Source organism: Saimiri boliviensis, chromosome 2, assembly GCF_048565385.1.
Source record: "Saimiri boliviensis isolate mSaiBol1 chromosome 2, mSaiBol1.pri, whole genome shotgun sequence".
NCBI classification, from domain to species: domain Eukaryota; kingdom Metazoa; phylum Chordata; class Mammalia; order Primates; family Cebidae; genus Saimiri; species Saimiri boliviensis.
Genome location: NC_133450.1, coordinates 45,543,190 through 45,556,411, shown reverse-complemented (window position 1 = coordinate 45,556,411; position 13,222 = coordinate 45,543,190). Strand labels below are relative to the sequence as shown.

The window sequence follows — 13,222 nt, the reverse complement described above, 5'->3', positions numbered from 1 at the left end:
AAGTAAGCCTCATTCAGCCCCCACACACTTGGCAAAACAGATCTCACACCTGCAGTGTTTCACTATCAGCAGCTAGCTGGATTTCAGGTAGCCTGTGCTCAGAACTCAAAGCTTTTCCAGGCCATAAGCCTTCCCATAGAGACAGAAATTGTGATTTTCAGGTTATTCCCTTCCTGATCCAGCTGCAAAGCAGGGGCGTTTAGCTCCTGTGCTCATGGTTACAGTACACTTTCTGCTTGTACCTCAGTTCTGGCCAAGGGGATTTATCCCCACTTAAGATTATATTGCAAATCTCAGTTGGGAGCTTCTCTCAACCAACGCTTGAACTACCTGGCAGATGTCTGCGAGGTCCCCTGTGAGGATCAGAAATGGCCTCCCTCTGGTCCCCACTGGAGACTGGGAATGCATGCAAAGCACATCCCGATGATGCTCCTTTTCATGTACCACCTGCAGCTCACTAAATCAGCTCCAGGGCTCGGTAGGATTAAGGCTTGCCCCGTGGCCTGGATTGCCAGGTTCCCCAGTGGGCATGTGTATCCCATAAGCAGTTTCTAGCCTTCTCACACTCTGGGGACTTATTTTCATCCTGGCTCACAGTGCAGACTGCAACCTGCTGCTTCTTTCAAAGGGTAGGTGGTTTCTTTCAGTTTTCTTGTTAAGTTTCTGTGTTGCTTCTTGGAAGAAAAGCTTACAGTGTGAGTCTCTACACACTATTTTGTCTTTCCAAGTGGGAGAGGCATGCTGACAATGCCTGCAATCCACCATCTTGGAGAAAACAAAAACCAAAAAGAATCTTGACCCTGTTTTTATACAATAAGTTCAAGGGTATGTAGATATCTAAGAAGAATGGAATAGGACTCTAAGAAGAAAGTACTAAACAGCCATGTTATAGATTCACAGCAATAATTGGGGCAATCTTCAATTATTACTTGCATCATTTTCTCCTTGGGTACAGATAATAATCCCAAATAATTCCAGGCACAACTTTTAAGTAGAAAAGTCTGAGGCTTCTTCCTTGCACATGTCCTTATAGTTCTTATGGGACAGAGAACGATACATCTGCCTAGAAAGTCCTCTCTACTCTCCTTTATTCCTTTACCTGAATCGGTTCTATTAAGTCCCCAAAACACAATCAGCATGCCATTTTATAAACATGCTAATGCATGTTTGAAATGTTATCTACTGTGGCTCTTCTCAAATAATCTATGATAAAGAATCTGTTTTCACCAATTTATCATGGACCGATACAACTGTAAAATACAACACAAATAAATCACTTTGACATTTGTTTCCTTGATAAATGTACAGTGCTACAGAAACTGATCTACAAATTAAAAAGCTGGGCAAAATAAAGGAAATTTTCAGAGCTTGGACTACAGATAGTGCAGAGATAATGAAAATAAATGAAGTGAGTCCAAACATTGCTTCCACTTATTTCCTGGAGGCAGTTTCTAGGCAACAGCACAGGGAGGATTAACCACAGCTCAGCGCAGCTGCCTCGTTGTGTTGAGGAATATAGTAAGAGTTTGGGGATCCTAAAGCATCTAGGAATGTGTGAGTAAGTGTACCACAGAGGAGCGATTTGGGGAGAGGAAAAGAGAGAGAGAGAGAAGAGAGATGAGGGAAGAGAGATTCAGAAGAGAACCCTGCTTCTGGAGGGGTCACTCTTTGTCTTTGGCTGATCTGTACATGTATGAGAGGGAACTCAGGCAAAGAGAAGCAACAGGCCAAATAATTTCCAGAGTTCACACAGTGTTGGGCATAGTTTGTATTCCCAGCATCCAGAATTCAAGAGACATTGTAATACATGGGGCAGGCACTAGAATCCTCAGAAGGGTGATACATTAGTAGTGAATTAAATTAGTCCCAGAATAAAGGCTGTTCTAATAAAAATTAAAAGCAGTCTCAAAAAATCTAAATAATAAGCAAATTATTTTAATGATCAGTACAATGTCCAATGATGTCTAAAGTAATACAACGAAATCTGCATCCAACAATGTAAAATAAGTAATATCTAGCACCCAATCCAAATTATCAGGCAGGTGAAGAACCAGGAAAATAAAGTCTATAACCAGGTGAAAAGTCTACTACCAGGAGAAAGATCAACAGAAAAGGAATTTTAAAATAACACAGATTATGTAATTATTATAAAAGGACTTTAAAACAGTGCATATACATACATATATATAATAAAAATGAATTCAATTGTGTAAAGAAATGTAGAAACATGGGAGGAGAAAAAATGGAAGACAGAAAGATCCAAATGGAACTTGAAGAAATAAAAAATAAATAATATGAAAAACAAGTTGGACAAGATTAACAGTAGATTAGAAATCACAGGAAAATAGCTCAGAGAAGTTGAAGAAAAAGCAATAGAAATAATCTAAACTGGCCGGGCGCGGTGGCTCAAGCCTGTAATCCCAGCACTTTGGGAGGCCGAGGCGGGTGGATCATGAGGTCGAGAGATCGAGACCATCCTGGTCAACAAGGTGAAACCCCGTCTCTACTAAAAATACAAAAAATTAGCTGGGCATGGTGGTGCGTGCCTGTAATCCCAGCTACTTAGGAGGCTGAGGCAGGAGAATTGCCTGAGCCCAGGAGGCGGAGGTTGCGGTGAGCCGAGATCGCGCCATTGCACTCCAGCCTGGGTAACAAGAGCAAAACTCCGTCTCAAAAAAAATAATAATAATAATCTAAACTGAAGTGAAGAAAAAGATTTTTAAATAAAGAGAATAGTGCCCCTGAACTCTACAAAATCAAATAGTCTAAAATAGGTGTAACTGAAGCCTCAGAAGAAGAGAAGGAGGGAAAGAAAGATATTTAAAGAAATAATGGCTGAAATTTTTTCATAGATACAGGGAAGAAATATAGAGAAACTTACCCCAAGGCTCATTGTAATCAAGTTTCTGAAAACCAGTAATAAAGGGAAAAATTTTAACAGCAGTTGGGGTGGCAGAATAGAAAGATGGGGAAAAACACATTAGGTTCAGGGCGTCAAAACAAAGAATAACTGCCAATTTTTCATCAGAGACAATGTATTTCAGAACAGAACTTTAAAGTGCTAAAAAAAAAAAACTTTAAAAGATAATTTTTTAAAGGAAAAACCGTTAAACTGCATTGTGGGGTTTTCAACTTATGCAGAATAAAAATGTGTTGACAACAATAGCACAAAGAATGGAGGTGAAATGCCTTAAGTTTATTACACTGTGACTGAAGTAAAATATTATTCAAAGTCATATTGTGATAAATTGAATTTGTAGTCTGTGAACCATCAGTTCTCAAACTTGTTGGTCTTAGGATCCCTTCGTAGTTTCACTCAGAGATTACAAGAAGACTCTAAAGAGGTTTTGTTTTTGTGGAATAGAGATAGAGGTAGAGATATATTCCATTGACCATCAGGGTGATGACCTTATCACATATCATGTAGACTGGAAACCTTGCCTATAGGCCTGCGAGACTTTGAAAGTAAAAAAGGAAAATAAAGTCTTATTCTCATTATAAAAATAGTTTTGGAATGCCAGACTCCCTGAAAGGTTTGTCTAGGGTTCCCTGGACCATACTTGGATGACAACAGCCTTACATCTTTAGCCTTATGAGAAATAGGTAACCTAACTTTAGTAACTTGATTTTTGAAGTGCCATCTTTTTTACTTTTTGTCACATCATTGTTTTAATTTAAGCGATTATTTTCTTTGACAATGCCGGGTTTAGATGCTTACTATAATTACACAGTTCTCTTCATTATAGAGGCATTTATTTTATTATAGCTGTCTCCTATTTGTTTTATTAGGGATTTCAGGAATCTCAGTTAAAGGTTCTGTTTGCTCAACATCTGTTGGCCTATTTATCTAGTGCTTTTGAAATTATTTGTGCTAATGAAACAAGACCAGCAGAAGATTTAAAAGGGCCAATTTCATAGCTCATCATTTCTCTAGAATTGAATTTACTTTATGCAAGGTATGGTTGTATTATAGCAATAAGTTAAAGCATAGTTCCCTGCTTACATAAACCATTTTAAAGCACTGGGACTTGGTTACTGAGGACTGCTATAGTATTTTTTTTACACAGGCTCAGATGGGAAGTGCTGTCAATATAGTAACAATAGCTATGGTAAAAATAAATTGAACACAAAAGTAATCTTCAAATAACGAATATTTATCCTAAATGAATTTTCTCACCAATTAAAATTGCTTAGACACTTCAACTCTTAGTAAAATTGTGGTCTTGAGTACAGTTACTATACTGACAAGATTCTCTGGCTAGGAAGATCGTCTAGCTGCTCTTACATGATTATACATGCTCAGGCATCCCTAAGCTCACTTATTCCAGAAATTCAGACTTAAATGACATATAAAGTTCTGCAAAACAACAATAACACAAACCAAAACGAACATGATTCCTACCTCAAATTGTTTTCACTTGAGTGAAGAACAGATCATAAAGCAAATCCTATTCCCTGCCTATACTCTCGTTAGCCCAGGCACAGGCATTTGGAATGAAGAGACAGACTAGAAATCTATACTGGACGTATTTAGTGCTAGGCAAATAAAGACTGTGTGAATATCTTCTTTACAAAGTTGAGATTTATTTTGGTCCTTTTATATCCCTCTCCTTTTCTTAGCCTTCCTATCTAGATGTTTAACCTCCAGTGCTCAGGTGTCTAACACCTGAGTGTGTGGGAGTCAAGAATGTTAGGGTAGAAGGCAGCATTTACCTTCAGTCTGGGGTGTCTAGACGTCCACCTAGTTTGTTCCCCATTCTTTCAGTTTCATCACATTAGTTCTCTGGCTACCTTCCAGAAAGATTTAGTATAGTATAGCCTTTGGAATAAATAAAATTAAGTTTTATACTAATATATTTTAAATTCTGTTGAACCGGGCTTCAAAATCAAAAAGTTCTCCATTTTGCTTACCAGCTGAATTATTAGACGAGTGGTTTCTGGAATTTGATCACTTTGAAACTTATTTCATTGTGATTCATTTGTAGTTCTTGAAGTCCATTGCCATCACCTCTGACAGCATACTTTGAAATTTTTCAGTATGGAGCCTAGGATATAAAGGTAAAATTAAGGCCACTTTGACCTTTAAAAAACTCCTTTTCTTGTCTCTTCCTTACTTCCAAAAGCAGATTTTTTGGAGATGTAGAGATTGTTTCTTTCTACAATTTGGTTTTTGCTACAGAAGTCCCATAGAGCAGAGGTGGTACAGCTATGTCAGTCCTTGAGCCTGGTGCGAACAATGGTAAAATAACTTTATTAAGGAAAATGTCTCAAATGTATAGAAAAGTATAGCGTATGAAACAATGAAACGCCATGTACCCATCACCCATGTTCATCAAATATGGATTCTTAGTCAGTCTTGTTTTATTTATGCCCAGCTACATTTACCCATTTACCCATTCATATATTTTGTAAATATCATATTATTTCATTTTTGATTATTTTATTACATATCACTAAATTTTGACTTTTTAAAAACACAACCAAAATGGTAAATGTGTTCACATTTTTCTTCTTCCTTCTTTTTCTTCTTCTTTCTTTTCTTCTCTTTTTTTCTTTTTTGAGATGGAGTCATGCTCTCGAGGCTGGAGTGTAGTGTCGTGCTCTCAGCTCACACACCCAAGGTGTGTCTGCACTTTCCTTTGGTAGAAAAATCTCAGCCACAAATCTTATACTGGAATGGTCTTTCCCTGGTATGTGGGTGCATGTGCAGTAATACATTTTGAGAGAGCTTAGGAATCATTAGAAACTGAGGTCAGTGGCAGCCTTGTGGATGTTCTCAACCAGCTGTAGAAATTTTAGGGTCTCTGGTCCTGGCTGGGGATCCCACTTACTTAGAAGCCACCAATCCTTGGTGAATTATTATTTGTCCCCACCTCAGGGAGTGTGGACCTGCCCTCAGTTTTTGCAGAAGGCCTGGGCTGCAGATCAGTGGGTAACAGGCCAGCCATGAGGTTCATGGGTTTAGTCTCTTAGAGAGATTCTGAGGTAGCCCCAGAGAGGAAGTTATAAGGACAAGTTTGCTGTCTAAAGAGAGAGGGAAGGTACAGAGTGCATATGGGTTGCCATTGTCTGTTGCCATTTCATCCTGGAACTCAGCAAACAGCTGGGGGTTCACCTTCTGTTGAAGGTGTTTGTGAAAGCACACCCTGAGGTTGCCCTTGGTGGTGAGGCGATGACTACAGACAGAGCACATGAACAGCCTCTCTCCAGTGTGGGAGCAGAGGTGGATCTACGAGAAGCTATCAGTCCCAGAAACCTCGCTAGAGTACTGACACTTGTGCTTGGAGATGTTCTGTGGCTTTCCTTTCCCTTTGTCAGTTGAGTGTAACACCATAGTGGAGAAAAGACTCTGGAAGAGCACCAAGCCCAGAGTCTGAGGGAGCGAAGCACCCAGCAGGGGAGACATGATATCATCCCTTACAGGGAAGGGAAGGGAGCACCCTTTTCCCATTTAACTTCAGAGCACAAGGTATCAACCCTGGGGAAGAGTGTTGGAGGTGGAAGGGATGTTGGCCTGCGGTATATTGACCTGTCACCATGATACTGAGAGACAGACCTTGGCTTCCAGCCTTCTGGCTGAACAAAGCCACAGCTGCAGAAACCTACTGCTACATGTGGCCACCCAAGGTCTTCAGGGTGTCAGCCCCTGCCCTGCCTCAGTGGAGGACATGGGAGGCCCACATGTCCACCTCAGTGTAGAACTGCTTGGTGATCTGGATCTGCTGTTGCTGCTGTTGCAGATATAAGATCTGCTGCAGGACCCACAGGATGCTGTTAGCACTGGGCCCAGGCTGGCAGTGCACCTGCACTCCACTGATTCACTGCCACCTTGGTGCCCCAAAGAGTCTGCAGGGGCACATTAGTGTTGGCCACTTTGCCTGTGGATAAATAGCTTATGTCCTTAGGTGTGGGTGGCAGGCCCATCTCTGTCTGACTCCACACCTGGCTTCTCCTTTATGTCCCCTGAGCTGCCACTGTTCTCCCTGTGGCCATCCTTACTACTTGAACTGGGTGGCTGGTCACTCAGTCCAGCTCCAGAGAGCTGTCATGGCCTCTCACTGTCATTACTAATGTGGACAGGGGGATTTTCAGTGCAATTTTTCTTATGTTCCAGGAACTCAGAGATGCTAAAGAACTCTGGACAGTATCTCTCACAGGTCTCCATCTCCTCCCAATGAAGTCATTTTACTATGTGGCTTTGTCCTCTTTTGCTTCATCATCATTCCCTTGGTGATCCATTGGAGCATCCCAGGTCCCCCCACTGGCACCATTCAGGCCACATCTGTGAACTCTGGATTCAGTTGCTGCTCACCCTGGTCCCACTCCAAGTTGGCATGCTGGGGTTCCGCCTGCTTGCACCTCTACATGGTGTGAGCACGGAGCACTGGCAGAGCCACAGTTCTGGTTGGTATGTTTTTAAAGACTCCTTTAATATATAGATCCCCTCACTCATTCTTTGTACTTTATTGTGGGAAGAAAAAAAAAACTCAGACTGTTTGTCTTGCAGAGTTTTTCATACAATAAATTTTGCTTGCTGTATACTTGTGATGGGTTTAATATGTTCTGCTGTTCTTTGTAGTTACTATAAATTGGTTATTGGATCTAGAGGGCAGTATTTTATAAAATACAGTGAACAAAAACAAAGCTATTTTTCACTTATGTGGGAAGTCTATTAGATTAAGTTACTATTTCAAGTCCACCTAATTCTTTCCCTCTGGAAGTTCTGAAAAGAGGCTGGAGGTTGTGGAATAATGATAGTGTCATTAAGAATTCTGCTCTACTTCTGGAACAGTACACATTTGACACTTTACTGTTCACTCCCAAGGGTATCCAATTCTAATGGGAGCCTTTCGTCTTTTCCAAAGAAAAGGAAACTTTAGTTATGAAATGAGGTGGAAAAATCAATGACAATGCTACCACTTGGAGCAGCACCAAGCTGTTGAACTTGTATCTTATTGTCTGGAATAAGATAGAAATGAGGGCAAACACACAGAGGATGTAGCTGGTAAGTGGGTTGTACTAGGGGTCAGGCAGGAGGCAACTACTACATGTAGTTAAGAGAAAAAGGTAAGGTTCAGAGATTATTGTGTCACACATATTATGTGCTCAATATTTGCTTTCATTCTTTTATTTAAAAAAAAAAATGCTTATGACAATGGATCGGATCCAGAACAGAAGCTGTTTAAGCCAAGTGATTAAGGACCCTGGACAGCTCATTAGCTTGACCAGCTCTGTGTTATGTGCAATGTGCTTTATTTGAACTCAGTCAAATTCTAGCCCAGGGATACTGAAACAGTTCTTCAGTGAAGACATCCAACGTATGCAAGATCAGAGGCTCTGAGATGTGGGGCATGAGGGTGACTAATTTCAGGGAACCCCTGAAGAACTTCCCTGAAGAGAATCATTAGGAAGAAGCAGGGGCTACTTCCTAGCAATATGGTCATTATCACTGACTTTATTCACAGAGGCTGAAATAAGCCTCAGCTGTCCTGCAGGCTATGATGGCTTCATCTCCCGAGCCCCCGATCAAGAGGCTTCCTGTATTATAGCTCTTGTGCATTGGCCTGTCTACACCTAACAGCTTGTAGCCTGACTTAGATAGGACTCAGTCAAAATGGCAAACCTTCAATCTCTGGATAACCTTTCAGGACACCCACTCTACTTAGAAGAAGAATAAGGTTTACTGCATCATTTTTGTTTATCCTCTGATGCCAAGACCCAGTGCCTAATGACACATTATCAGGCCTGCCTGTTTAATACACTTGGACAACCACACTCATTTCATTCTACTCTAGGCACCTATGATCATTTGCATTTGGTACTCAGCTCTAGAGAACTCTAATATTGAACTAACCTTTCCCAGTTACAATGCTCTTAGTTCCTTTAGGAACAGATGAATTATATTAACTTTACAAGGGACAACTGGAATTACTAGAAAATATGTCTCTTTACCTGCTTTAGAACTGAACAGGAGGAGCTGTGTCCTCTGGAGTTTCAGCTAGCTAGTCCAAGTTCAGCATGACCACAGGCCTGTCAAATGAGAATCTTCTAATTTTTCTCATTCTCTCAAGCTGAGGAAAGAAAATGTGTCTAATGCCTTGTAAAAGAAACGATAACTTCAAATTCAAATAAAAATATTTGCTTTTGAATTAGTACCTATTCTGTGCCTCCCTCCTTCTCTGCCCCTCATTCTTCCCTCCTCCTCTCCCCTTCCTCCTCCTCCTTCTCGTACTTCTTTCTTTTCTCCCTCTCCCCCTCTTCCTCTCCCTCTTCCTTCGCTGCCTGGATACACAGAATAGTAGTTTCTGTGTATGGAAAGCAGGTGACTTCCCAAGCCACTCTCCTCTCCTACCATTACATTATCATGCAATATATGCAACAGTATAGATACATCTATGACAACTAATGTTCTTTCCCCCAAAAAAGAGGGTTAGCTCATAAGTATTAGAAATTCAAAAAGGCAGTGGACTGTATGCTCTTGTGAGGCTAGTAAAATTTTGGAAAGGATTATTCAATAGCAACTGCCTAATTAAATCTCTATGTTTTACAAATGAGAGAACAGGGTCAGGGGAGCTATAACTTCCTTAAGGTCACATAGATTGTTTGTATAAAACTTTAGTTCCCTCTGCCTACCATTCTATATTGGATACAGCCCTGAATTAAGAATAAACTATACTTTTGTTTCTCAAGCTGGAATACACATGTGATACATAAAATCATGAGGGAAAAACAGGTGGTCTTGAAGATTAGTTTATGTCTTGTAACTAATAATTTAAATTTTTACTTTTAAATGAATTCATACCGTGGAATGAATGGTAAATTTGTATAAATGTTAAAAATAAAATACATATGCATCAAAGCCATTATGTGTCTAAACAGAACTTTTTATCTTTACCTTAGAGAGTGTAATGTTCCCAGATCTTCCCGTGTTTATAGGTAAGGTAGAAATCTAGTCTTTAATCTGATGTCTGTCTTCTTTTAATGTTGAAAACTCAGGTTTATAAAAACTTGTATGGAGCAAAAGAAACAAAAATCCTTGTTCCTGAGCACCTGTTGTAACAGCCAGGGAAACATATATGTTTGGACAGGAAGTAGGCACTGGACATGCCATCTGGGCTTTGGTCGCCATGGCAGCTGTAATTCTGGCCCTAACTACTTCTCAGCTTCAAACTGACCAGAACTCAAAGGAGAAAGGGTGAAGGCAAGATATTCAATAGGTTAGGACAAGTTCCCACCTTAAACAGCTCTCTTTGTAGGCAGCCTCTAAATGAGGGCAAAATATTTAGATACCTTTAAAAAAATCATCATCATTTCACAAAAAGAGAAGCCAGAGAAAGGAAATTTGAGGAACACTTCACATCTATTCTGATGTACAAGAGCTTGCTGGTATGATTATGGAAAGAAGTCTACTCACTGAGTAATGATTCCATTCTTAAGAAAAATCAATGAAAGATATTTATACAACTTTATATTAAAGATATTTAGATTAAAGCATTCTACATAATAATTAATGCATAAGTGTATGAATGATTCTGGAAACTTAACATCTTATCAATGAAATCATTCATTTAGTCTGAAGATAATTGGATAATTTTCCACCCTCAACAAAAGCAACGCAAGAATAATATATTTTCATTGCACCTTTTGTTGCATAATTCTATACGTGATATAAAAACATGCACTATATATTCTGTCTCTATTCTAAAGAATGGGAGATACACATGCTTCTAATAAATGATATATCTAGACATTGGACATGAATTGAACTCAGGTTTCCTTGCCAAGCCACCTGTGCTGACACAGCCCCTCCTTGCTTCTTCCTGTTTGTGATGGAGTCTCTCCCCAGGAGCCCTATCTCTTGTTGAGGTTTTTGTAGGGTTCCCACAGGCACCCATCTCACTGTGGCCTCACTCAGAGCACAGAAATACACTGCTGAGTCAATGACTTGTGAGGCTGCGATGGTGAGGCTGAAGGAACTGGTGGATTTCTGGAAGTTCCCAGAATACCGACCACTTATTTCATTTTGCTCATTAAAAGAGTTCTGACGAATAAGGAAGATCATTTCTCGAGCTGATGGTTGCTTGTACCAGTATAAGTAGTAAGTAGGATCACTGGTTTCATACACACAGTCCAAGGTCACATCTTCCTTCTCCACCACGGAAATTTCAGTCTGAGCTTGAGTTACCTTCTGGGCCATGCTGGATCCTGCAGAAAATAGGGGAAAAAATAGACTGATCCCTTATTTGTAACCCTGGGGATAAAACAAATTAAGTGGCTTAGGACCTAGTGCTCTGATTCCATTGCCCATTACCCCTTCTTTCTCAGCCTCATTAGGCTACAAAGATCTGCCTCTCTCCACATCTTTGCAAGCTAACAGGAGGCTGAGTCCCGTGCTGGTGGTCATCCTTACCAAGACAGATGGAGGCTATGACTGCCCTCAGCAGGCTAGCAGTCAGCATGTTCGTAGCTCTTCCCAAGTGAAATGTTCTGTGCTGGGTCTCAAATCCAGATCTTAATTCTACACTTTGCACTCAAGAGGTACTAGCAAAGTTACTGAGCTGTGTGATGCTTCTGCCTTTTACAGGAAGTACAGTTAACAGATATATGATGAGTTTGACTGCACCATATCACATGCTTCCTGTGTCAGATGGAAGATTCTAAACTGTCCTAAGTTCCAATTTTGTCTCAATATAACTTACTGGACTAGAAATATACAGTGGTAAAGTTGAATTATGGTTAGTTAATTCATCTTTGATGGAAAAATGTGAGACTTACAATTTATTATGAACCATAGTGAATCCATGGGATGATGTAGTTATACACCTTTTGGTCTTACGTGTATCTTTTTCTCTAGATAAAACCAAGGTGCAAAAGCCACACAGAGTTTTCACTCTCTAGAAGGAAGGCAAAACTTTTGTCTCAGTCTTTGTTACTACTTTGCCAGTCACGGAATCCAGCAAAGGTTATATAAGAAATAGTTTATTGTGAATAAATAATTTCACATCATATCTCCTGAGTCACCAAATCTGTTCAGTGTTTGCTATATCAAGTAACAGCAGAGAAAAATACATACATGCTTATTTGCATGCATATTTTTTTGTGTGTGTAAACAAAAATAAATTCCAAAAATTCTACTCACTGCTCAGATACAGGAGTTTCTGTTATAACTCAATATGTGTGTTCCTGAAAATCCCCGTTAGTCCAATTCACACACATTAATTACAGTTGAGATTAGAATAGGGAAAACCCCAAAAATATGTAATTTGTAACCAAAGCATTACCAAAAACTATAGAAATCCTATTGAAATACCAGCAGAGCTCACTCTCCACTGGCCTTTGTCCCTTTCATCGCAGTCATGAAACTCCTTGCAGTCTTAAATATCAGGACTTACGTTTCATCCCTCTAGATACAGGTTCATGAAAGGTCCTATATTTACTAAGACTGGGTTCATCAAAATTCGGGGTTATAATTCTTCATAAATCCATATTTTTATTTAATTTATGACTAGGGTAAGAAAATAATGGGGGTGACTGCTAGTGGGCACAGAGTTTCTTTGTGAGGTGGTGAAAATGTTCTAGAATTAGATCACAATAATGATTGGATAACTGTGAATATTCAAAAACCACTGGATTACAGACTTAAAAGGATGCAGTTTAAGGTATGCGAATTATATCCCAATAATGCTATTGTTTTATGATAGAGGTGAAAATACTCATATTAATGATGGCTAAAGCGATTCTAGTGCTGCCGTGGAAGAGAGGACTGGGGTTAGGGAATCTCCCACTATCAGGACAAACTGAGACTATGATAATGTTTCAGTCTTAAAGAAGATGATCTCTACGGAACTCCAAATGCAGATTTACCATGAAGCATATTAGGCTTTGATTTTAGGGCCTCTTTCTACCCCAGTACCTAGAAACTTATTTTCAACATTTAATTTTCTTTTTCTTAAAGAGAGCCCCAGAAATCAAAGAAGCATCAGGCCCCACAAAACCTGCTTCTTTATGTGTAAAACTCACAGAATCGTGCAGCATACATAAAAGACAAGCAAGGCTCACAGAGCTCCAGGATATTATGAAAAGTTTCTCATGGTGAGCTACATCCCCGAGAGTTTCAGTGAGGGGGGCTTATTTCTGTTTTGTGCTCTTTGATATGGAGAAATATGAGATTATTTTATCCATTTGGGGGTCCCAGTGAACAAGAGTCCATGTTCATTCTCCT

General features: G+C 39.8%; 1 gene segment (V, D, J or C); it reads right to left on the bottom strand.

Moving 5' to 3' along the window:
- Positions 1-10,696: 10,696 nt before the first annotated feature.
- Positions 10,697-11,563, bottom strand: LOC141583418 (T cell receptor alpha variable 19-like). The segment is given in 2 exon segments: positions 10,697-11,205; positions 11,411-11,563. Coding segments are annotated over 2 exon segments (558 nt in total).
- Between the last annotated feature and the right edge of the window lie 1,659 nt (positions 11,564-13,222).